Source organism: Chaetodon auriga, chromosome 4 (genome assembly GCF_051107435.1).
Source record: "Chaetodon auriga isolate fChaAug3 chromosome 4, fChaAug3.hap1, whole genome shotgun sequence".
Classification (NCBI taxonomy): Eukaryota; Metazoa; Chordata; class Actinopteri; order Chaetodontiformes; family Chaetodontidae; genus Chaetodon; species Chaetodon auriga.
In genome coordinates, this window is record NC_135077.1 from 21,315,297 (window position 1) to 21,342,495 (window position 27,199).

The following is a 27,199-nucleotide window of genomic DNA, read 5'->3' on the forward strand; positions in this document are numbered from 1 at the left end:
CTACGTGCCTCCCCTACCACAAGCTGATTTTGGCTTGCAAGGCTTCATTTTATTCACACAGAATTCATTGTCACAGACTTTACACATTGCTTGATACCAGCACAGATTCCTGGAGAAAGGTAAAAAGGTCCTCCAGGGTATTTGTAGGGCAACTCAGAGGCTCAGGTTTGAATATCCTGCATAAATATAATGCATGTCATTCAGCTTGCAGCTCCATGGTGCTTCATACAGGGTGTTTTGATAAGGATGGCTTGTGTTGGCTGGATGCTTTATTGGGGGAAATCGCTCTCATCTGTCAGCTCACCAGTTCATCCATCATCAATTCACCTGAACATCCAAAATCCAGAAGGCTGCATTCATTATTATACTTTATATGTTCAAGAAAAAATATGATCTGAATTCGTGGTATTGGCTGACTATATGTAGTTTATTATGGTGTATGAACAGTGAAGTAGGTTAATATAGATAAAACTCACTGCTCTATCCCCCATAGCTGTATTCAGCCCTGTAAATACATTTGCCTAAACACATTTAGGCAAACAAGTTCCGAACCTTGATGGTCAATCATGCATGGAGGCCTTTCATCCAGCTGCTGCAGCCGTCTTGCAACTTATTATGCATAACATAAGGTGAGTATGTGCAGTGGCATGTCATCTGCAATCATACACTGCAATCATCAGTGTAGATAAAGATAATGTGACCTGTGGCACCTCCTGGCAGCATATGTTCTCAGGCTCTGACTGCATTGTTGCACAATTTCCACATGTGCACTACAAATACACGATACAAACAAATTTAAACAAAAAAAAAAAAAAAAAAAAGACAATTCATGCATGTATAAAGCTAAAGAAATAAGAAACCTTGCATACCAGTATTTGCAACCAATAATAGCATCCACGTTTTAGATTTCAATGTGTGTGCTCTAGCTAGCTCCTGTTCTCAGCCTGAGGTGAATGGCCAGTAGTGCTGGTCAGCAGTGCCCTCTGTGTGCGCTCTGCCCATTCATGTGTAAATGACAAGGAGCACTGAAACTAACAGCGCAGTTAGACCGGTCAATGTCTCAGCAACCCAGTGGTCGAATTTGATGATCGACACCTCTATTGACCAGTCAGAGTCAAGAGAATCGAGGGGCAGCACCCAAGATCACCATAGAAACACCAATGATGATCCAGAAGGAAGTAACCCCAGAGATAGTATATCACATGAAGAGCACTCCCCCCACTCAATTCAATTCAATTCAATTCAATTCAATTCAATTCAATTCAATTCAATATTCCTTTATTTGTCCTGCGAGGGGAAATTCCAGATTACAGCAGCATCAGTAGAGCAGATTAATATAAGAAGTGCATGCAAATTAGAAATCCCCTTCTCCCCTTCTCTTTATGTAAACAACCAGGACCTTTTGACTCTCTGCTTTCATATGATATCAGGCTTGTATGGTTTGCGTGACGTGGTGAAATCAGCAGATGCACTAATGTTTTCATGTTTTCGTTACATATCCATATAATTTCTTGGGGTATGAATTATGTTTCGTTTGCATGGCAATGCTTGGTAGAGGCTTTTAGCTGAGTTTCTCCCATCATTCTGGTATGCTACAAGTTAGGATTGGTGCTTCCTAGCATGAGAATTGACCATCTGAACTGTGTGCATCTCACGCTGCCCCCTGTACAGGGGGGGCTCGTATTGAAGAGAAAAAAAATAGAAAGACATTTTTGGACTAACCATTCAGAAGCATCCTGCTGAATTCTCTGAGTATGAGGTTCTGTAGGAGCCTCCCCTTCTTCTTCAGGATCCAATTCAGGTTCGAACATGTACAGCTGAACTATTGAAGCATGTCTGTTCATGTCCACTACTTTCACACAGGTAGTGTTACGAGAGTCCAATCTGGCAGCGTGCCGACTCTGCCACGGGGAGAAGGTTACAAAAAACACAAACAACCACACAGAAAGAAAAAGCCACATCATAATCACACAGACAATAACAAATTTGACCTTTTTGCACAACTTGCTATTCTCTAACAAGGAGCTGAACGGTAAAATTGGTGTTTGATCCATGAATCGACCAATAAATTTCCTGGTGCAATTAAAATTGCTATTTAAACAGTCCTCTTCATCATGCTGTTCACATATTGACATCATGAGACCAAGACAACACCTAACAATTGGTCAACAGTACCTCGCCATTGCGAGGCCTCAAACGGGATGTTCTCAAAGGAAGGTGGCCACTGAGCTGAGAGTGTTACAGAGTGTCATCAGCAGGTTGCAACAGAGAAACAGAGAGACTGGAAGAGTCACAGAAAGGCATAGAAGCGGACGTCCTTTGGCCACATACCACACTGATGACTTCATCATTGGTGGGTGGAGGAATCTGTTTCTACATCAACAGTGGTTGGTGCAACAACGTGACAGTGATCCAGCAGCACTGTTCTCCTGACCTGGAATCTTTCACCATTAACTGTAAGCCTTTTTATTCACCCCGTGAGTTCACTTCATTCATTCTGGTCGGTGTTTACATCCCGCCGCAGGCCAGCATGCAGGACGCACAGTGTATGCTCGCTGACCAGATACTGCGTGTGGAGCGGACCAACCCTGACTCCTTAGTTATTGTCCTTGGCGACTTTAACAAAGGTAACCTCACGCACAAACTCCCTAAATACAGACAGTTTATCAAATGCCCAACCAGAGAGGAGAACATTCTGGATCACTGTTACACCACCGTCAGGGATGCTTATCACGCCGTCCCCCGTGCTGCACTGGGCCACTCTGACCACGTCATGGTGCACCTGATTCCTGCGTACAGGCAGAAACTAAAGCTCTGCAAACCTGTAGTGAGGACATCAAGGAAGTGGACCAGCGAGGCTGTGGAGGATCTCCAGGCGTGTTTGGACTCTACTGACTGGGATGTGTTCAGGACTGCTACCAACAGTCTGGATGAGTACACGGAGGCTGTGACGTCCTACATCAGCTTCTGTGAGGACTGCTGTGTTCCATCACGCACCAGGGTGTGTTACAACAACGACAAACTCTGGCACAGCCCAACTCAGGCAGCTAAGGTTGGCAAAGGAAGAGGCCTTCAGGAGTGGGGACAAAGGCAGATACAAAGAGTCGAAGGACTTGAAAGACAAGTCCAGCAACCATCCCCCACGACACCTCCGAACAGCTCCAGCTCCAGTCACCTCCACCAATGCCCACCTTAAAGCCGGATCGGTTTGTTGAGTCTGTTGGCGTCCGCCATCCTCAGCCTGCTGCCCCAGCACGCAACAGCATAGAGAATAGCACTAGCCACCACAGACTCATAGAAAATCCTGAGCATAGTCCGGCAGATGTTGAAGGACCTCAGTTGCCTCAGAAAATAAAGACGACTCTGGCCCTTCCTGTAGAGAGCGTCAGTGTTCTTTGCCCAGTCCAGTTTATTGTCAATATGTACCCCCAGGTACTTGTAGTCAATGTCCACACTGACCCCCTGGATGGAGAAAGGGGTCACCGGTGCCTTGGTTCTCCACAGGTTCACTACCAGTTCCTTTGTCTTTGCCACGTTTAGCTGCAGATGGTTCTGCTCACACCATGAGACAAAGTTGTCCACAACAGCCCTGTACTCATCCTCATCACCCTTACTGATACATCCAACTATCACAGAGTCATCAGAAAACTTCTGAAGATAGCAGGTCTCTGTGCAATAGTTGAAGTCCGTGGTGTGGAGGGTGAAGAGGAAGGGAGAGAGAACAGTCCTCTGCGGGGCCCCAGTGTCGCTGACCACTCTGTCAGACACACAGTGTTGCAGGTGCACGTAGTGTGGTCTGCCAGTCAGGTAGTCCACAATCCAGGACACTAGGGGGGGGGTCCATCTGCATTGCTGTCAGCTTGTCACCCAGTAGAGCTGGGCGAATGGTGTTAAATGCACTGGAGAAGTCAAAAAACATAACCCTCACAGTGCTCGCCGGCTTGTCCAGGTGGGCGTAGACATAGTTGAGCAGGTGGATGATGACATCCTCAACTCCAAGTTGGGATGAACTGGAGGGGATCCAAGAGTGGCTTGACCATGGGCCGGAGCTGCTCCAGGACAAGTCTCTTCAGGGTCTTCATGATGTGGGAGGTCAGTGCCACAGGTCTGGGCTGTGGCGTCTTTGGCACAGGAACGAGGCAGGACGTCTTCCACAGCATGGGGACCCTCTGGAGACTTAGGCTCATGTCGAAGACATGGTGAAGAACTCCACACAGCTGGGAGGCACAGGCTTTGAGCACCCTGGGGCTGACACCATCAGGGCCTGGAGCCTTGTTTGAGTGGAGTCTCATCAGCTGTCTTCTCACTTGCTCAGCAGTGAAGCAAACTGTGGAGGTGACAGGTGGGGGTGGGGTGTAGTCCTCAGGTTGCAGAATACTGTTGCTTTAAACAATATTTTCACAAGAAGCAACTTTCACATGTGCTCCAAGCTGCAGGCATGTTAATATTTGCATGTGTGTATTTACTTGTTTGTTATATAGATCAAATTCAAGAAGCTGGATGTATCAAAAAGTTTCATCCTAAAAATAATTTTAGGGGGGAAATGCTTTTCTCTAAATGTGCACATGGATTGAAAATATTCAGCTCACTGTGTGATAAAACACAGCTTTACTCTTGCTCTTTCATGTGAAATATTTACATCAACACAAGTTATCTGGCACATTGTTTGCACAGACATCATGGCTGAAAGGTTTTGCTCTTGTCTCTGTTTAAAGCTGGACACATGGACAGACACTACCTGTCCTCCATCTCACACTAAAACTCACTCACTGCTGCTGATGCACAGAATTTGCTTCACTAAAAACGTATTCGTTAGCTTTTCGTACGTTTTTAAATTGTGCACATTCATTTAGAAACTCAAAACGAATTCACTCCTTAAGTTTCCTCTATAGTGCGTTTACTCACCAGTCTCTGTTCAGATGTTGTTTAGATGAGCACTGAACTGTCGATATTCAGGAGTTCTCTCTGGGAGCGATGTGTCTCTCAGTGAAATGTTTGTGGTCTAATGCTGAAATCTGCGCGGCCGTATTTATACAGAAAGCACAGAACGCAGAACGCTCTCAGAACGTTCTGCGTTCTAATAGAACATGTGCGTGCGAGAGCGTGTGTGTGGCCATGTATTACTCATCTTGTGGGGACATTAAGTTTACACGCACTCGTCACCTTTATGAGGGCAAAACACAACTATCCATAATGTAAATCATTCAATTTTAGGGCGAAGACTCACTGTAACAAATTACTGTATTAAAATACAGGAAATTCTATCAAGTAATGTACTATTCTTCGTAAATACAGTTCAATACTTATCGATGCGTCTGAGTCACAAAATATTAGTAACAGCAAACTAATGTACAATCTTAACGGTGAAATACATTATACATTATTTTTCATTTGTGTCCGCCCGTTTCTCATCTCAGTAAGGTGATGCATCCAGTCCCATCGCCTCACTTAGCTCACAGTCAGTGTAAAGATAATAAAAGATAGACGTAAATATTGTGGATCATTGATCACGCGGTGCAGCATCATCCATCCTGCCCCTGTGCTTTACTGATCAGCATGACCCTGTTATATATCCACTTTGTGTCATATTTATATAACTTTTCTTTTTCGTGTTCACCACATGATGCTAACATGCGTGCAGGTGTTTCCAGCTAACGTTAGCTAATATCTGCCCTTCAGCTGCTCAGTGGACAACATCTGATATCTGTCTGTCAAACCACCATAACAATAACATGTCGATTTATTTGATTTTTATGGCCACGTGATCGGATTTATACACAGTTAAGTTAGCCAGCTGGATCATTCACGATTAACTCATTAATTAATTTCTAATCTAATCAAGTCCTCGGTAAAATGTGTTATTGACCTATTTCATGTTTTTTATGGTGTGTCGTGTTGCTTTTCTACCCATCGTTTTTCATTATGATAAAGTAGTTTATTATATTGAGATCATTGTGTCATAATGATGAGTCACAGACGCGATTATCATAAGAAAACATCCTTGAATATTTATTTGGTGAATGCATTACGTGCAGGCAATCTTTACTTACCACATCAGATATATACTTTCTCTGTTATTACACATTCAGGTGCTTCACTGGTATCAAACCCAAAGAGGAACAAAGTCCAGCGAGGGGACGGTGGTGTCCAAGAAACAGCTGTTGGTCTTCATGTGACTTTAGGCCACAACACATCTCCACACTGGACCTCACTTTGACAAAGGAACAGCCCACACTGCAGCCAGATGGTCGTGTTATAAGTTATAAGTCTCAGTATTATGGTCTGTTAAGTTCAGTATAGTTCACTGTAGTTATCCCTTTTCTGCAGCTCCAGACTTGCTCTTTCACTTGCTTTCTATTGCACATGATCATAACTGATGAAAGATGGACACTGAAGGCAGGATGCATTAAGTTGTATAGAAATTGTTGAGAACCTGTTTCACATGATTAATTACTCTCGTGGGTTGTATTTGACAATCATTTTATTATTTGAAGTGCATTGGCTACTGAATGGCATAAATGTAAGGCGATATGGGTAGCACTTGTCATAGTTCAAGACAAAAAGAAAATGAATTGAGGGCACAAAGACGAGGACATGCAGACTGAAAACCTGTTCAGCACAAGGACTGGCATTTTTATGGATCCTGTTTTGTTTTCTACAAAAATGAATTGACTTTAATAAAAGACTGTAAAGCCATCACTTGTCCAAGTCATATCTGTGCTTGCAATTTTCATGGTTTTCATTCTTCATTCTACTGCTCTGTAATACACTACACCAGTAATAAACTGGATATGGAGATTACAGCAGGAACACTAAAATAACAGTATCATGCAACCAACCAGCTGACAGTATGATACTGTAAAGCTAAATATTATACAACACAGTACGGTGATTCTTTTACAGTAATAAACTGTTGTTATACAGGGGGTACTCTGCTGAAAAGCAGTTTCATGCTGGCAACTATAGCTGCCCGTAGTTTACTGTGATTTAACAGGGAAATTTCTGTGTAAGGGTTAGGCAAGTAGTGGTAATGGTCATGGTTAGGATAAGGCTCCAGGAAATGAATGTAAGTCTATGTAATGTCCCCAGAACTGATGGAAACATGACTGAGAGACAGATGCAGAGGCTTTAAAGTATGAAGTTTGCTGACTTCATGGCTGGATTAACCTGTTTGGAAAAACAGGCAAAATTTGCTGTTGGGCCCTTTGATGGTAGTTTTAAAGAAAACCAGATTATCTAAGAGCTCCTCCACATGACAGGCCATAATAAGCAAATACTGCAGGGTTTGCCTTACTTAAAATAAGTAGTTGTAATTCATTAGTAATACAAATTCCATAACATATGCGCAATTAAATTACCGAAAGGCAGTTGGTACACTATGATCTGGGGCTTTTGAAGCCCTCATAGGTCTGGGACCCCTGGGCAGTGGCCTGCTTTGCCTGTTTGTCTGTCTGTCTGTCTATTCTCCTCCTAAGAACAAACAAAAACAACAATAATACTACTAATAATAATGACAATAATATGAATTATGATGATTGTTATCATTACTATTATTATTGTTATTAGTAGTAGCATTAAAATAATTTGTAGGTGCACTGTTCAACACCATCCCAGGTTTGATTTCTGGATGTCATTCCTTCCTTTCATCCCCATGTTCCCTGTCCTGCTCCTGCAGTTAATTAAATGTTAGGCAGAAGGCCTGAATAATTTCTTTGGACCCAAAGATGCAGACCAGAGAGGGAATCTATCAAACAAAAACAATTTATTTTAAACAAGGAATATCCAACAAAAAACACACTCATAATGAGTGGACAAAATAAACACAAAACACACTCAAAAGGAGTTGAACAAGGAAAAGTGCACCCAAAAAGTGAGTGGAAAGAAAGAAAGGGAGGTCCGATGAAACGGGTTTCTGAGGCAAGGCACATGCTGACGAGGCGGGCAGACAAACTGAAACACAGAGCACACTGTGAGTGGCAGTCCAAAACAAACTAAACATGAGCACAACTCACGAAGAGAGGAAAGAGAAAAACGTAGTGCTCACACTAAATGAACGAAGACAACGCCAGGGATTCAGGACAATCCGGCAAGAAGTAGGAGAGAGCTCTCCCTTTTTATCCTGTGCCTATAACAGGGTCATGCTCATCAGGTGTGCACCTCAGGAGGCGGAGCTGGCCAGGTGTAGAGACACACCCAGTTAGACAGACAGGGGAGAAAAGACAGACAACACATAACTTAACCAACATAACCTAACTTACCACATATCACCGCCCACATCCATGTGACCTATCACAATCATCAGAATTATTCAATAACAAATAAACAATCAAAAATAACCAAAATAGCAAGTATATAAACCAAAACAAAATTATCTGTTTACACTAAATCCCTCATGGCTCCTAAACTCCAGCCCCTAATTATTAAGTTATTACATAACAATTACTCACATTACACAAGTTAATAAGAGGCACAAAGTATTTAAAGCTCAATAATCAAAGTTCATAAAATGACTTTACATTTCTGTCTTCTTTCTTCCTCCCAATCCTGTAAATGGGTCATAAGTCAGTAAGACCAGAGGTTACTGGCACATAGTCTTATTCAAGAGTGATCTTTGCCATGACTCTGTCAGTCAAGGTCAGGGTCAGAGTCAAGGTAGGCGTCAAAGTGTCACAATGTGCAACTGCCACTCTTCATTCAGGTTCAGACTCCTGTAACAGACAGACCTTGGTTATTGGCCGGTCCATGCAGCTGCTCTTTGTCTTAATGTGCACCTAACGCACCAAGCCTCTCCTGTCTGGAAAGGTTTGTAGGATTCTTCCCATAACCCATGAGCTGCAAGGTGCTGTGTTGTCCACTATAAGCACTATATCTCCAGGGACAAGGGTGTGTTTCACTCCTGACCATCTCTGACACTCCTGCAGTTGAAGTAAGTATTCCTTAAACCATCTTTTCTAGAGCAAGTTTGACATTTACTGGACCTGCTTCCATCACCTCCGAGCATTCAGTATATGTGAAATACTCGTGGTTGCTTGCAGTGTGTCACAGTTTGACAACAGAGGGCAGCAAAGGCCTGTCAGCAGGACGCTGTTTTCTAGGAGTGTGGAACAAAACAAAATATTCTAGAAGTCTATGACTTTGTGTAAAGACTAACTATGAATAAAGATCTTAAGTTTTTTTCTTCTTGAAGATTCAACTCTAAACTCTTTAGCGACACCTTCAAGGCCAACCTGAGGACATAAAGCGCAGTTTGCTGCTTCCACCTTTATGAACAAATTCATCTCCAAACGGAGAGCCCTCACTTCACAGCTCCTCTGCTGATGGTCAGCAGGTGCACAAACATCTCTCCCTTTTGTTCTGGAAATTTTCAGCATCTTTTCATTCATACATTTTAGCCTCATTGTCCCTGCAGACGCCCGAGAAGAAGAGGTGCGAAACACACACGTTCCTTCATCATTTTAAAGGTGTAAAACCAAACATTTTGTCCAGGACACTTGGGGAATAATAACTTTGAATATACACAGAAGTTTAGAGCTCATCAGAAATGTCATTTTGTGGAAAGTGGAACTGTAATGTTTTACAGAGCAGTAACACTGTTAATTGTCAACTACCAGTTGCAGCTATGTACAACAGCAAAAAGTTTTGAAGCGCACACTCACCATTCTGCCTGAAAACCACTGGGCTTCCGAGGTAGAGGTATCTCAATGTTTTTCCAGACACACTGAAAGCAGGCTGGAGGTCACCCCGACATCAAAATCTTATGATTTGCTTCTGGAAGAACATTGCAGAGTTTTTTGTTTGTTTTAAGGGTAAATGTGCAATAAGCGATCAGACACTGACGCATCACCACTGCGCCACAAAGGACAGTAGGACAGTTCCCTCTGCGGCACACAAAGAACAGTGTCCACAGCGCACATCTGGACTAATGCCAGGATTTTAGTACACTAATTATGAGCAGAGACGAATTAATGTATGGCACAAAATTCACACTGTGCTACCTGACGCATGTGGAACGAATGAGTCCTGATGTTGCCGTCGGGCATTAATTAGTGATTGGGTTGGTCCCCCTATATAAAGGAGACGCGCCCACTGCTCTGCTCTGTCTCCATACGAGCCAAGATGAGCTACGGATCTGAGGTCTTTTCCTCCTCCTCTTACCGTAAGATTTTCGGGGATTCTCCCCGTTACGCGTCCTCTCCTTCGCGGACACCGGTGAACATGTCCTCTCGGGCAGGTTACCGCTCTTCTTCTCTATCCCGGAGCAACATTGCACCCCCGATCTCGTACAGCAGAAAGTCCGGCCGCTCCTTCTCCTCCATGCCACTGGAGACCTTCGACCTGACACAGAGCAGCGTCCTCACTAATGAGTTCAAAATCGTCCGCACCAATGAGAAGGAACAAATGCAGGGTCTTAATGACCGCTTTGCAATGTTCATCGAGAAAGTGCACAACTTGGAGCAGCACAACAAAGTGCTGGAGACCGAGCTGACTGCGCTGCGCCAGCGGCAGACCGAGCCGTCTCGCTTGGCCGAGATTTACCAGCAAGAGATCCGCGAACTGCGCTCCCAGCTCGAAGAGCTGAACGGGGAGAAGTCCCAGCTCTTGATCGAGAGGGATGCTATTGAAGACGACCTGCAGAAGCTCAGGGGGAAATACGAGGAGGAGTTCCGTGCCCGAGAGGAGGCGGAGGCCACCCTAAAGGCTTTTAAGAAAGATGTGGATGATGCCACCATGGTGCGCCTGGACCTGGAGAAGAAGGTGGAATCTCTGCTGGACGAGATCAACTTCCTCAGGAAGGTGCACGAGGAGGAGGTGGCCGAGCTGATGGACATGATCCAGGCTGCCCAGGTGTCTGTGGAGATGGAGGTGTCCAAGCCGGATCTCACCTCCGCCCTCAAGGAGATCCGAGGCCAGTACGAGTCCATGGCGTCCAAGAACCTGCAGTCCGCCGAGGAGTGGTACAAGAGCAAGTTCGCCGACTTGTCCGCGCAGGCCAACCGGAGTAACGAGGCCATCCGCGCCAGCAGGGAGGAGATGAACGAGTTCAGGAGGCAGCTGCAGTCCAAGACCATCGAGATAGAGAGTCTGAGGGGAACCAACGAGTCTATGGAAAAGCAGCTCCGGGATATGGAGGACAGGCACAGCGTGGAGATTGGAAACTACCAGGTAATCACATTTGAATTACTCGACAACCCATAGATGATAGAAAACCATAACGTCATGAAAGTTCTTTATTATTTACATTGAAATGAATAGGCTGTTTTTCATCTGAGGAAGTGAATGTCAGAGCAGTGATCATATGAGGGGCAGCTGCTGCGGGTCGGGCTCTGTCCGTGGTGCTGAAAGTCACTCCCCCGGGACAGCGCGCTCAGCAGCTACATCTGACAACGCCCTCTGAGCGTGTACGTGCTGCAAATGAGTAATTTCATCAGGTGTTGTTTTTGATTCAGCACTCCCAACTGAGAATATGCTTTAAGAACAAACATTTCAACCCAGTCGAATCGACTCTAATCTCCAGCTACACATTGCACAGCCAGGGGTCTTTGTCTGGCCACTGTGATTATTCCTCTGCCAGCCATGTGGTCACAGATGATTATTTCTAACTTACTTTGTCTCTCTCTCTCTCTTTTTTTTAAATTTTTGAACCCTGGTCCACTTTTCTTTTATCGCTCTCTTGATGTGTTTTCTTTAGGACAGCATGGCAGAGCTGGAGAATGAGCTGAGGACCACTAAGAGCGAGATGGCTCGTCACCTGAGGGAGTACCAGGACCTGCTGAATGTCAAGATGGCTCTGGATATTGAAATAGCAGCTTACAGGTAGGCTGCTCTCTCAAAGACAACTCACACATTATCAGCTGTGATAAGTTCTATGATGTGGAGGTGAAAGAATTTAAAAGCACTAAGATAGAGATTTTGTCCTCCTCTCCCTTGTTTAACCATTAATTATTAATTTAATTCTAATAATTATCTTTATCTCCTCCTCTATACATCATCCTTTCTAAACCCTTCCCTCCATCCTCCTCTGTGCAGGAAACTACTGGAGGGCGAGGAGACCCGCATCGGGACCGGGATCACCTATCCTGGCCTCTCCACCAGCTCAAGTGCTGGGCAAGGCTACAACTACCAGTCCCGTATTTACACCAGCTCCAGCAGGGGCTCCAAGAAGGAGGGCAAGGACGAGGACCAGCAGCAACAGCAGCAGAGCAAGTCTGGAGGCAAGGTGTCCCAGCGTGAAGTCTATGAGGAGACGGTGGTCACCACAAAGAAGATGGAGAAGCAGCAAGACTCCGGCGATATTCCCACCAATCAGAAAAATTAAGAGCCTACTGTAAGCCTGTTTTTGACCCCTGAAGCTTCCCTTTTACCCTGCAAACCCAAACCTCTCTTCATTCCCCACCCTAAAACAAACCCTGAGCCTTTACACTCAAACACTTGTGGGGATCTTAGATGATAGCTCTGCTTTTGCCTTCTTGTTCTAACCATAGTAAGATGGTCATGGTTTCTGTCTGAACTATTGTGTGCTGGATGTCCACAAGTGTGTAGAGTGTGGGACCTGGATGTTTGTTTTATGTAGGGTTTATTCCTCCTCATCCCGTCGGTCCCCCACATGTGTTCCCCAAAGGAAATCCATAACAACTCTACTGTCACTCTATTCAAAACCACACTGCATCTGTTCTCTCTCTTTCACACCCTCAGCATCAGACAATGACAAGCACTTAGGTAGCATCTCTTACAGAAGTATGGTCTTTCTAAATACAATATTCTACTGGTCTTTCACACTGTGGGCTAATGTTACATTAATATGTCATACTGACACTCAGTAGATGATAACTCTGGTCATTCACTATTACCACAAGCTGTGAGATATTCTCAACACATTCCAATGGAGGCACATGTGTGCGAGTGTTACTGTGCGCATTTCAAGAACAAGAGCTTCAATTCACACCAGCTGGTGTCGGTTATTGCTTCTACTTCCACTTATACATTACAAATAAAATTATTCTTGATATAACAACAATTTAGTAAGGAAGCACACAGTCTACAGTTGCAGCAATCCAGACAAACTAAATAATATAAGATTGCGTCTTGCTGAGCCATTATTTTGAGTCTCTAAAAATGGAGTTTCTAAGCAAAATGTCTGCTTAAATCTCCCATTGCACAACTTTTTTTGATCACAGTTGGTGCATCGGCAGTTTGGCTGTTGTCCAATTTGCTCTGCATGACAACAGTATGAAAGAGGATGAACAACCTCAGACTTCACTTTCAAAAGTGGATTGCTGAAGCTATTTAAACAAGATCTGAAGCCAACACGAAAACAAATGTATCAATGTATTGAGGATAATTTGCATGGTGTATGTAGATGTCATGCTTGCATGGAATCCATCAGCCCATTGATCATTTGACACAGTTATGTTGTTTGAAGTTAAAATGTTGGCCATCTACCATGCTGAGCATCATCACGCAAAACGCTCAACTGTAGTAGACATGTGCTTGTTAGCCTGTAGGCTAGATTAGAGGACAATTATCATAGCTCCCTCTGTAGGATGTGATTTAAGTAGGTTACAGATCTTTGTTGCTGATGCTATGTGAATAACAAGGGAAGAGCCTGTTTAAGGCACTTATACAGGATTGTCAAAACAACTATTTGGAACAGTTTGCACAATGTGATATGAAGGATTCCGGGAAAAGGGAAGAAAAGTGCTCTAAAGGAGGCAAAATGCAGGTAATATGATAAGAAAGAGGAAGGGATTTTCCTCCAGTCCGTTAAAGACTGAATAGTAAATTATGCTTTAGCACAAATTTACAAGATTCTGTATGATCCATCCATGTATCACCATTACCCATGTGCCATCGACAACGCTTTTGAGCCCCAGAATCCATGTCATATCACTCAGCCAGAGGACAAACCAATGCCATCAACACGCAAAATCCATCTCAGATTCAGTCAGAAGCTGCTAGACCATGATGTGTTTGAAACAACTTGACCTCGCTCTTTATAACTGTGGCCATGACTGGATACAATGTCTGTTGTAGTACGACCTCACCACTAGAAATCCTTCAGTATGAGACTTATAGCTTGTTTTTCTGCTTGTGCACTGCCAACTTTAACACAATTATCTTATTCTATTGCTGCTGCTAGTCACGGCGGTCCACGCCCTGACAAACTGCACTCACACAGAAAACAAAAAAACCACTGACTGTCCAGCAGACTCTGGATCAGGTTCCTTTTGTCTTACTTTAGGCTTGTGATAAGTATCTTAGTACTGTAGCGAGTGTGTTTATATCTCTACACAGTGGCCTATCATAACTGGAACTATTTGAGGGGCAAAAAATTTGAAAGTTTAGCAATTTCTTTTATGGATTGGTGAATTTAAGTGTAAAACAGGCATAAAATGAACAAGAACTGAAAAATATAAACAGCATTTTATAGTATACAGCTATAACAATGTATGAATGGTTCATGGGTGCAAATATCAAGCTTTTATCTTTACACTGTAAACCAAAAGAGTTTTCATTGGTGCGACGTCTGAAGAAAAAAATTCACGACTACTTCTACAGCACTGCCAAACCTTTGTAAGTGCGCACGCAGAACACCACTTCATGGAAAAACATCAAGTATTTTCTGAAAATAAAAAGTGTCACTGCTCCAAAACCAACAATCAAGATTTAGCCATAGAACAAATACTGTAGGATGTAAAATGCCTTAAAACACCAGCAGCTTTTATTCTGGCCATGTGTGTGATGTGTATGATTCTGTTCAGTGGGGTGTTTAATCATATCTCTTTATTAGTATTTATTAGAGCTACCATGACTACAAAAGCATAGGGATTGAATGTAGTTGACGTGCTATTCTCTTTACTGTTGTTACTACTTATGTATTGCTGTATGACACCATATGAATAAAAACTTGACATTAATGAGGCTGAATATGAGTTCATTGTGTTTATTTGAATGCCACACACAATTTTTAGGCAAGGATAACCTATTGGTAAGTGCAGACAGTCAGTCTGGGTCATCAGTCCAAGCATGCATTACCCATTAGCATCCCATTAATGGTGTTATAATAACTTAGCTGGACTCTTTCTTACTCCACTGCATATCTATGAAAGCTATAGTTACTTTTGACTTTGCAGATTCAGATTAATAATACAAAATATCATGAAGAAAATATGCGTTATTACAGGTTAAGATAAATGATTGAGCTCTAGGGGGAAATTCACAGGCTACCCAGCAGCACATAAAGTTATTGAAATTAACTCCACGTTTGCCAGCTGCAACATTAGAGTGATGTACACGTGAATGCATCAATAATTGTAATCCAATAACATAATATATGTTATTGAATTACAATGATTACAATGAGTACTTTTACTCTTGATACTTTAAGTATATTTCAATAACAATAATGAAGTAAGATTTTGAGTTGCAGGGAGTATTTCCATACTGTGTAAGTTTTACTTGAGTAAGAGTAGTTCCTCCATCACTGATGAGTTTTTTGTAATTAGATGGATGAGAGAATTCACAAATCTTTAGTAGCATCTAGTACAGTAGACCATGAGCACATGATAATAACATGCTATTCTTCTGTAGCATCATCAACAGACCAACCTGTAGTTTTTACTGTGATAACTAAAAGTTACTCGGTGGGGAGTTTTCTTTCTGTTGCACATGTGCAGGAAAATCTGTGGCTAAAGAAAATTCATTGTACCCATTAACCCGTTAGGGTTCAATGTTGAGTGCCAATATTGTAATATAAGTATTCTTCCAGCATGTTCTCAGGCCTGAAGAAAACCTGTCTTGCTTTGATTTAGCTGTAAAAGTAAATATTACTTTGCACCAAATGTCACCTTGACCTCTTCCTTGTAGATGTCCTTTACTTCTCAGGGTCACAGTGCAGATGTGTATTAAAGAGATATGATGGATTACATGCTGCTGTACTGTACGTTCATCTTTGTATCCCACCGCTGCTCCACACACACACACACACACACACACACACACACACACACACACACACACACACACACACAGTCCTAGACCTTGAGACCCTGGGTCCATGGATTATCTCTGATAAGCTCATCTCTCCTCGCCCACCAACTGGGTGGGACAACCTCAGCACCGGGTGTGCATGTGTGACGCAGGTTGCAGTTCTTCAAAGATTTATACCCCTGCAATGCTGCTGAGTAGAAGGTGTGGTGAGAGACATCCACTGAAATGCCACTGTAAAAGCCCTGTTATGAAACAGCCCTCCCTGCTTTTGCTTCAAACTTGAAAAGTGCTTCAACTTTCTATTTTAGGCCTCACCTTACAGCCACCCTGCCCCTTCTTCATAACCATAAAGAACACAAGAGTATTATGGGGCTATAAAAACATATAAAAAACTGTACTGACTGTGACCACGTATACATTTTTGCCTCCTCTAACAAACTCTGGGATTAATTTCAAATTTATAGCTGCTTAAAGCCATCAGTGGGTGTTGCACCTTCAGTGCCAATGCAATCAGCATGCGCTGTAGCCAGCTGATTTCTCAAGTGTGTCATTCTATGATTATTGCACACAAGCTTGTCTTAAAACAGAGGCTACCAGTATATTGACACAAACCCATTTTTCTCTATTGATTTCTCACATCTCATTATAGTAACATCTGCTTTCCCCCCTTTTTATTTTCTTTAGGTAGCTTTAAGGTTGGAAAAATATCTAATTGCAAACTCTCTATCTATTGATTTGCTTCAGCTCTTTAAACCCAAGAGTTCATGGTTTTATATTCTTCACGTTCTATATGACTCATGCATTGTCTTTCACAAAATTTTGCACATATTCTGCGGTTTTGTAATCTCCACGTACAAATTAAAAGCAGCTTAAGTTCTGTGGGTCTTAACAATGTTTGGATGCATAGTATGAGAGGTTTGAGAGGTTAATAAATATCAATTACACATGCACACTCCTCACTGACTGTGGCAATCTTTCCTTTTCATGGCTTCCCTTTTGGGACAAAGGAGGCTGTGTTGAGGGAGAAGCATGTTTTATGTTCTGTCTGGTAATAAGTGTCTGTGTGAGACTGTGATGGTGGTGGAAATGAGAGTCAGGCGGTGCAGCTAGGAGGCCATGGCTGTAAATTTCTTCTGTTTGTCAGCGTCTCTCGGATCAAACCCATTCCTCTTCACTGGGCTGAGGCGTCGTCTCCAATGAAATACATAAAATGTGACTGTGTCACCTTACAAACAGAAAAAGACCCATATCGCACAAACAGAAACCAATGAAAGCAGAAAGATGTTGCTCCCTGAATGAGGGAGATTCCCTTTTAATGTAAAGTATACTCAAACAAGTGTGTCATCTTGAGCAAAAAAAAAAAAAGCATCTATCCCTGTGCTTTATGAATTGACTTGTAGCCTACAGAGACAAGAGAAAAAAGAAGAGACAGGAAAATGACAGAAAGAACCAGTTTTTCCAACCAAAGTTGTTGAGTCAGAGGCTGAGCTGCCACACACACACACACACACACACACACACACACACACACACACACACACAAGCACACGGTGTGGACGCTATGTTGCTAGCTAGCTAACAGCTAACTCTTTACAGTCAGTACATTGGCCATTTGGGGTTAATAAACACAGACTGCACACAAATAACACAAGGTGAAAAGTCACTATGCTTTCTGTCTGAATGCACCTTTAAAAGAGTAAACTGTTTGGGAAATATGTTTGTTTCTTGTCTTAGTGGCAGTTATACAAGAAGATGCTCTCTGTGCAGGATGTGTTAGCCTAGCTTAGTTGGCACAAACAGGAAATAAAAAAAGGGGGTTAGGGTTCCAACAACTCCAAAATTGTCTTTTAACGTGTTGTAAGTAGCTAACTAGCAAACTCACTCATCAAACAAAAAAAAAACTGTAAATGTGACTAGCTAGCATTGTGCTATGCTAAGCTAGGCTTAACACACCACCGAGCCTTCGCAGACATGAAACTGCAATGAAACAAGGTGATTTCCTAAAATACCAGAGTATTCCTTCTTCATACATTACACACAGACAGGCAGACAAATTTTCAGTGCATTGTCGGTGTGACTCATTGTACCATTTGATCGTGTGCCAATGCTTGTGCATACTTCACTCCCTGTACCTGCACCTGCACAGAAAGTGTTACTTTGTGAGTGGCTGGTGCTGTTGCCTTGGAATCTGTTGCTAGCATCCTGCTGTGCTTCAGCAGCCTCTGGGATTTACCGCTCTGAGAGAGACAGAATTCACTCTCGTCCACACGGGCAGACAAAGAGGTCTGAAGAGAGGCATGTGAAGTGATACAGGAGCCACTCAGCAAACACAATAACAACAAACTGATTGAGGAGAGCTGATTTGTCACATTTAAGCTAATAGCACACTGTGGTTGATGTTACATGTAAACTGGATGAGCTTTAAAAACTGTGGAGGCAACAACATAAAAAAAGAAACACTTTGGTGACTATTTAGCATTAAATAACCAGTTCAATCTGTTTCCTTGCCTGGCAGAGAGTGCTGAATCATTTTGAGGTAGGCCCCGTGTGTGACTTGACGTTCTCTCTGTTAACCGAGCCGTCACTGTGGGTTATTTATTTATTTATTTATTTTTTGCTTGGTGCTAATAATAGCAGAGGCAGGGCTGGCAGAGCCAGACGTGCAGACAGACAGACTGTTTTCCCCTGAACAAAGGGGAAGGTCGTCGCAGCCCTGTGCTTAACCTCTGTTTAAGCGTCTGTGAGGGTGGATGGAGTGCTATTTCAACCTGAGAAATGTAATTACATTAGCCGGAAAGTCCATCTCACTAATCAGACGCTGGAGTGGATGTGGCTGTTGTTCTTCAAATATTTCTAATATTGTAAAGAATCGGATTGAGGTTTAAAGATTTGATTTGTAGAGCAAAGGTTACCTGATTTAATCTAGTATAGATGTGCTCCGTGTTTTTCTTTGTTCTTTAGTTTTATATTTTGACAGATCTCTTAAATGCTGCTTCAAACAGATGTTCGGTTCGCACCGTTCTTTTACTGAACAGACCTGAATAAAGCCTATACATCGTTCAAGGACAAGCAATAGGAAAGGAGTACTTGTTAATAGGTATAAAGCTACACACACATATGCAATAATTATAGGCTACACCAAAACACAGAGTACTGACAGGTTTTCTATGCTGATATGGCTAAATACATTTAAATACAACAGTGTTTCAATTAGCAGACTACCAGAAAACATCCATTTAAAATGCATCACACCAGAACTATTTTAGGGTGAAATCTCACTCCTTCCCCATGTGTATAAAAGTGTGATTTATCATTTCCTCAAGTGATTGAACAGATTTCATAACAACCCACTGTTATACCAGAAAATGTCTGATGAAATGTTAAAAGGTAGATATTTTTAGGTTTCAGCTGGCTGCAACAAAAGCTGGAGAAGGAGGAAGGTCCTGTAATGAGAAACTGATATGTGCATCCTGAGCAGCAGAACTGGAGCTTTGCAGACTGCTGTTGGATGCACTGGAGGCACAAAATGTCACTGTGGAGATAAATCTGGTAAATAAATCTGCCCTTCACAAATTTCAAACAGCTCAGCAATATTTTGCAGTTAATAAATATCATACATGCTAGTCAAAGTTACTTATCTGCAACAGTTACTGTCTGTCAAACTTTCATAGAGGCAAAGTCACTGACTTGAAGCAGAAGTGCTGTTCCCAATTCAGATGGGACTCATTATATTGGAGGAGGCCGGGGAAGTTGCAGGAGTGCAGCAAAACAAGTTCAACCAACAGGGATCCTCTGTCCTTAAAGTAACCTTGTGCTGCAGAGTGCAACTGCTGACAGTATTGTCAGATGTAATGTGGAATCACACTCACATTAAGATATCCATTTGGATAATGGTTTATAGGTCTATAGCAAGGTAATGGACTTTTAAAACTGCAGCCAATTTCAGAAGTATATTTCATGTTGGCTGCTTAAGATCTATTGTCTTAAATAATATATTCTTATTATTCTTGATTCAGATGTGGATAACACAGAAGTGCATACACATTTTTTTTTTTTTTTTTTTTAGGCAAATGGTGCTCCTAAAGATCACATTGTACCATCATGTTTTAAAATGTTCCTTCAGCTCCTTGGGGGAGGTGAGAGGTGTGTGCTGCCGCTGCCTAATCCATAATAGAGCAGCTGAGCCCAGCAGGGCTTTCGATTCAGCATCCAGCCTGCAGACTATGACACAGCATTTTGAGAGTGAGAGATCAAAAGGAAATTGCAAGTATAAAGATAGAGCTGAGCTCAACCTGATGTTGAAAAGAATTCTCTTCAAGGCATCATGAGGGATTAAAACCCAGAAGTTAAGCAGTTGTAAGAACAGTAAGAGTAGTGAATGTGTCAGATGGAATAATTAATGATCAGGAGCTCAAAGCTTTAAAAAGCAGTGAGGCCTCTGATCACTTTTATATGATTCTGTTTCAACGGTCGGCCTTAAGAATTCCCTTTTTCACTTATAACAGAGCTGCAATGACTGATGTAGCCTGGTCGGATGAAAGGTTACATGAAACATAAACTTTTTGCCACGATTTTACTCAAAACTTTTCCTTTCTTTATTCTTATTTCTCAGTGGTAAAATATTAAAATGGCCTCATCGCTGTCGAATATCTGACCACCTACCAATTACTGTTGAATGCCTGCTGCTGGAGAGTTGGTGCAGCAATGCTGTGATGATACATAAATCATACCACCTCCCCCTGCCCTATAAAAAACATCCACTTATTTCCAGTGATATTATCAGGTAGAACACTGGTTAAATATTGCATTTTTTATATTAGCTTGCTTTTTTTTTTTTTTTTTTGCATAATTAGGCCACATCATTGTGGCCATTAATTTCCTCTCCTGAGCAGGTGTAAAACAGTAATTGTGCTATTATTAATCTTCAGGCCTGAGGTCTTCAGTTCAGGCCATGCACCTTTAAAATTACACTAAGGGATATTTCATTAAGACCATTAATAACAAAGTAACATCAAATTTTCACTAAAAAGTTACCAGCACTGTATGCTTGTGTAGGGATGAGTCAGCTTTGCCCTATGTTAGCGACTGATCTGCTCCAGTTAGAGATGTTCTCCTGGTCTTTGTTCTTCTTGAATCCAGGGACATAATACAAAATATAGAGGCCAATTAAAACCTTATTTTGACTGATTTTCAAGATGATGGAGTGTCTGCACTGGTCTGTGCTCACAACAACGGGCCACCTTGGACAGTCTGCAGGCATTATCCGGTTATGTGGTTGTAACAGGATTCAGGATTTACATCTCATCCCTGTCAATTTGAATCTCACACATGTTGGAGGTGTGAACATGCTTCGGGGACATAGATTAATCTGCAAGTGAGCTGTTTGACAAAAGAAATGTGAAAAAGTCTAGAGTGGATTATCTTAAAGGAATACATTTTGGCAAATACTGTTATTTGCTTTCATGCCAAGAGTTAGATAAGAAGATTGACACCTAGCTTAGCATAAAGACTGGAAACAGGAGGAAACAGCTTGCCTGGCTCTGTTCAGAGATAACAAAACCAGCCTGCCAGCACCTGAAATGTTCACTGAATGACACATTATATCTTGTTTGTTAAATCTGCACAAAACAGGAAGTGTTAAAAGATCATCCCCTCTTTCCAGTCTGTGCTAAGCTAAGCTAACCCGCAGCTGGCTGGAGTTTCATATCTGACAGACAACAGGACAGTGGTATCAGTCTTCATCTCTAAAAATCTGTGCGATTTTAGAGCTTCTTCCCTGAAGAGAGTTGCCTGTTACAGCAGGAAATGACAATGACAGCAGGGAGACTGAACTATAAGAGTCAAGTTGTGGGATGTGAAAGCAAAATAATTCCCTGGAAGATGCAGAAATGCTCCATAGAACTGAGGGGATGTGCAGAGTCAGGTGATAATTCCCTGTGTGTTCATAAAAACAATCCCTTTTGTATTATATATTATCATTTGACCCGTCATTGATGTAAAGATATTGAATAATGTCAACCCCACAAGATCTCACTTGTGGGGTTGACATTGTATCTTTATCATTAGAGCATTTGTGTCGTTGTCATTATATAGTGTTAATTTAGAGTGTGATTATGTTGAGCACATCATTGCAATTTTCCAACAGAACTGTCAGTTGAAACATGTCGAGTGCCTTATCCACAAAAATGAAACACATGTAACCTTGACTGGATTATTGGGGCTTCTGCTTCTCAGGCTGTTCTGATTATTTAAGCTCCACTAAAACAACCAGCAGGTATTTTTTATTTCCTTTCCCTACCATAGACCAAGGATACATTCTACAAACAATATCACATTTGAAGTTATCTTCTCATCTAGTTTCATACCGAGAGTGAGATTAACGTATGATTTATATATTAAACTGCCTCAGTAGCTACCTACCAGCGTGCAGCAGAGGATGTAAGAGCTGGAAATGGACACAGAGAGGGAACCTCCCCCACACAGAGGGCTGCAGGCTGTCAGGCTGGAGGAATAAAGATTACCTGCCTCCAGAGGCCGACTATTGACAAATCTCCCATGCTCCACTCACTATATAGTCTTCAAACATCCAGACGTGCACACCCCAGATGGGTGGGGGTGGTCAGGGCCTGCTTGAAGGGGGGAGGCCTTGTTTTTGTGTCTGTCTGCGTTTCACAGACCCGTCTTCTATGAGGTGCAGGAACAATAGTGACACAGAATGAGACATAAAGATGGAAAGTCTCTGCTGCTGCAAGCCACTCCTCTGCTGATTCAGCACTGATCAATGACCAGTGACTGATTAAAGCACTTATAAGTCCACTAATTTGTGTTTTGTTCACAATGTTTACATAGCTGCCACACCTTCTCCTTGCAATGCTTTCTGTTCGGCATCTTAACACCCACCAGTCATCTCTCACTCTAACCTCATTTGCTGAAACGCAGTAAGAACTAATGGAGAAATCCTGCATTGCGTTTGAGTCTGTTAGAAATTACAATGTCTCCCAGTGCAGGAGGCAGCCCATCAAAATGCAAAGCACACTCCCTGTGTTAAAGGCATGAAGGTCATTCATGTTTGAACATGTCCTAGCCGTAAAGAAAATGACAAATGCAAAATTGCCTTAGAAGAAGCTGAAAAGATACTCAGTGTGTATGCAGTGCTGTTCATATTGAGATGAGGTCAAGAAAAGCAATCGTCTTAGACCATGCAGCGAGGATCACTGTGCATAGGTTTCACAAAGAAAATACAAGTCACACAAATTGAACTGATTAAAAGCATTTGATGCAGGTCAGTGCACACCAGTTTCAACTCACAGTAAAGAGTTTGTTTGAAGGTGGAAATATTTTGTATACTCACAAGGATCCTTAAAAAAATGACATTTTTACATCAATGGTTGCATTTATTTGCTTTGCATTTCTAAATGTAAAAAAACCATCAACAGCAATATGTACGAGGAGCTTACAGACACTGCAGATCCTTGTATGGAAAGTGTTGGCCAATGATGAGTGCAAAAATACCTCATCAGCTTTGATGTGGGGTAGCATTGTTTCAGTGGGATGGACAATATTGGTGGGTTTCAAAAAATATAATACAACTTTCTAAAATTTTGATTTGCAATGTTGTGGAAAAATCCCTTGGTGCTGGTCCTTCCTTGCTTTGTCTTTTTTCTTTATCTAGCTCTTAAATTAATCAGTAAGATCCTGATGAAGAGCATCTAAACCAAAAATCCATTTATTAAAAGAACAGTTCAACATTTAGGGAAATATACTTATTTGCTTTCTTGCTGATGGTTACATGAGAAGATTGATATCACTCCCATGTCCGTACAGTAAACATGACGCTAAAAGGTTAGCTCAGACAGGAAACACAGGAAAACAGCAAGCCTAACTCTGTCCAGAGGAAACTAAATCTGCCTATCAGCACCTCTAAAGCTTGCGAATTAACGCACAATATATTGTTTGTTTATTTTGTACAAAAACTGAGGTGTAAAAACATCAAGTTGTCATGTGACTTCTACAGTGATGACAGGACCCCAGGAAATCACTCAGTCACATTTTGTAGCCTTCGGACAGAGTCATGCTACCTGTCTCCCTTTGTTTCCAGTCAGTACGCTAAAAACCCACAGCTTTTTATTAATTAAACTTAGCCTCTTTCTTAAAGCCAGCATGTGTGAGGAGTAAATGATTTATGATGCATTAATTCCGCCATTTGGTGCAAGTTATAAATGGTTAATAAAGTGTATCTTACTGAGAAATGGTTTTGGCTGAAAAATTTCAGCTGCTTTAGCTGTGAAGTGGCTACCAGATTTTATGGTCCCATTACTGCTCCATGCATCTTTGAGCCTTCACCCACTGAAGGTGCTAATGGCTTTGTATGTGATGTGTGTGGTGTGTGGGCAGGTGGGTGGGTGGGTGGTATCCAACAGCACCACCATCACCTTACTCCCCTGTGCCTGTCTGAGTGGCAATGTCTATTTCAACCTTGAAGCGTGAAGAAATGACATTAAGATTAGCGATGGACTGCTGCTCAGTGTTTACCTGGAAGACACTCATTCAATCTAACCTGCTAGTCATGGGTGAGTGCAGGGTGATTACACAACATCATTCAAAGATCTTAAGGCAGCAAAGAATGACTTCATGGCATTATGATCTCCAAAGACTGTCATTGCATGGAGAAGAAATGGCAGGCTGAAGGTAACAGAGTAATTGTTCTCTAAATAAAAGCAGACAGTTATGGGAACGGATCCCACTAATGCCTGCTTTCATTAATCAAATGCTGTCGTGGAAACCTTCGGACAGATGTCGTTAACTCAATGATTCAATTTGTTTTGGCAGTGCAGCGCAGATGTGACACAAAAAATGGTGCTTGAGAGACTATGGATAACAAATTGAAGCAAAGTTGCTTTTTTTTTTTTTTTAAAGTGAGCACGGCCATTCATTTCACTCGTCTCATGTGTGGTGTCCCACGCTTGAGACACTATCTGCAGTATGTGTGAGGGTTTGAACATCCATCAGCGAAGAACAATGAGCATCTCTATCAACGGCTGCAGAGCCTGACAGAGGACCAGGTGGTGGCCGAGGGCCTTCTTTGCATGAAATAGACAGACACAGAACAGCATGAATTCATACAACTTTACACTCACTCAAGCATTCATTATCATCATCATCATCATCATCAGTCAGCATCCAGATTGAATTCATTTTCATCTGTTTTCTTGTGCTTTTTTTTTTCCTCCCTGTGTCTAAGTTCACACTGCGCTGCTGCAGCTTGCAGATCCATTAGAGACAGCGTTTAAAGCCACGACACGAGGAATACTGACACCTTTGGCTCCACCCTCTGTGCTGCACTGCATCAACATGGCAAATACATGCAATACCAAGGCATCCCATGCATCTCCAGGCCTACAGCGTGCACATGCCTGTGTGTGTGTGTGTCCCTGCCTGCCTCCTCTCCTCCCCTCTCCTCTCCCATCATCCAAAGTGCTGACTGGACTCATTCTCCACCTGCTGGCAGTCTGCCCAGAGGCTGATATACTGTGTCACTGTACACACATAAACAGCTATTGATCGGGCAGAAAACACCCAAAGCATTCCATTATCTTGGCGCAGCCGTAGTTAAAACTGTCGTCTCATTCTGAGCCCGTGGGACTCGAGGCTGAAGACTCATTCAGGCTGGTAAACTGTTAAAATATTTACCTCCCACAATGAAGTGGCTACAGTAAAATGTCTGGCTGAGTGGTGCAGAGGTATGCATGATGTGTCTGTATGTATGTGTGTGTGTGTGTGTGTGTGTGTGTGTGTGTGTGTGTGTGTGTGTGCAGATGGTTTTGTAGAGGTGGTTGTGTGTATCACAGGGGCAGCTGATCTATGGTGAGCTAACGCCCCATAATTAGAGAGCAGATCGATGGAGCAGGATCAGCTATTAATTAAAAGGCAGTTTAGAGGCTTGTATGGCAGACTGAGAGGTCGTATATCACTCGTCTCTGTAAATCTCTTCAGGCCTGTTCACAGCTCAGTTTATCTGGTAGTGTTTTGGTCTGTGTGTTCAGATTTAAGCGTCTTGTTTCAGCTGTAGCTGTCGGAGTGGAGAGGTATAAGATGTCACTATGTGCTGTGAGGTTCACATCTGAGACTATTACCTAATTGACTCTCTAACCGGTGTTCACTGTGCATATCTTTTTTCATCAAATAGCATAATTACAGGCTCTCTGAGGGTGAACATGTCCTGCTATTGCTCAGGGAGATGGAAATGTCAATGGAAATGTTAATTACACTGAATAATTTGCTTTCTAAGCCTGAGACATCTCACTGTACAATATAAATGGACATTAAATTCATTCAGATTCCATTAGAGATAGATGGAAAATAACTAACTCGCTCCTCTGCTTAATGCTCTATGGGCAATTTTAGATATAGCTAAAAAAAAATCTATTAATATTTCATGTTTTGGAGTGTACGTCCTTTTGAGCTGCTTTTTAGTACAAATAGGGTCTAGATCTAAATCTTTTTATTACTCTTCCCATCAGCAGAATTATATTTGCTACATATCTGTTTTTGGCTTAATACATGTAATCTCAAGCCAATAGAGTCAACCTGTAGACCCACTGAAAAGAAATGATTCCCACAGCAAATCTATTTATACTCTCCAGACATCACTGATTACTGTATTTCTAGTTGGAGTGAAGACTCTGAAGGGTTTTTGGAGTCGTGTTTTTAATGGCTCAGTGTGTCATAAATCTGTCGTCTACAATCAAAATTGAGACACAGACTGGTCGTTTCTGAGTAAATGTAAAGGTATATGCAATCGTACATATTTGTGTGTGAAATCTGTGTGTTTCTGTCTGTTCATGAATATACCAGTCTGTGCATGTGCCTCCACATGTCTGTCCATCGCTGTGTTTACACAGGTCGGTCGGTCCCCAGGGACATTCCCATCCTCCTGTTCACCCTCCCCTTCTGGTGACATCATGTCGTGGTAACAAAGGAAAACCTGGTCCACCCCCATCCTCTATTTTGTGAAAGAGACTCACACATACACACACACTTCAAGGAGAACAAGGACGATTTGCTTTACCATGAACAGGCTTGTTTGTGCATTTGCCTGTCTGTCATTTCTGATGTATAGTTTTGCTGCAGACACAGTGATTGACTGTACGTTTGTCCTGCAGTAGCCCAAGTCCCTGACCTCCATGATGAAAGGCAACTGAATGAAAATCAA

General features: G+C 42.2%; 1 protein-coding gene across 1 annotated transcript; it reads left to right on the forward strand.

The window, feature by feature from the left end:
* The first annotated feature begins 10,087 nt into the window (after positions 1 to 10,087).
* On the forward strand, positions 10,088 to 14,925 carry inab (internexin neuronal intermediate filament protein, alpha b). Its single transcript, XM_076728887.1, has 3 exons — positions 10,088 to 11,163; positions 11,690 to 11,814; positions 12,028 to 14,925. Exons 1-3 carry the CDS (start codon positions 10,117 to 10,119, stop codon positions 12,314 to 12,316), a joined length of 1,461 nt encoding a protein of 486 aa, XP_076585002.1. The 5' UTR covers positions 10,088 to 10,116; the 3' UTR covers positions 12,317 to 14,925.
* The last annotated feature ends 12,274 nt before the right edge of the window (positions 14,926 to 27,199 follow it).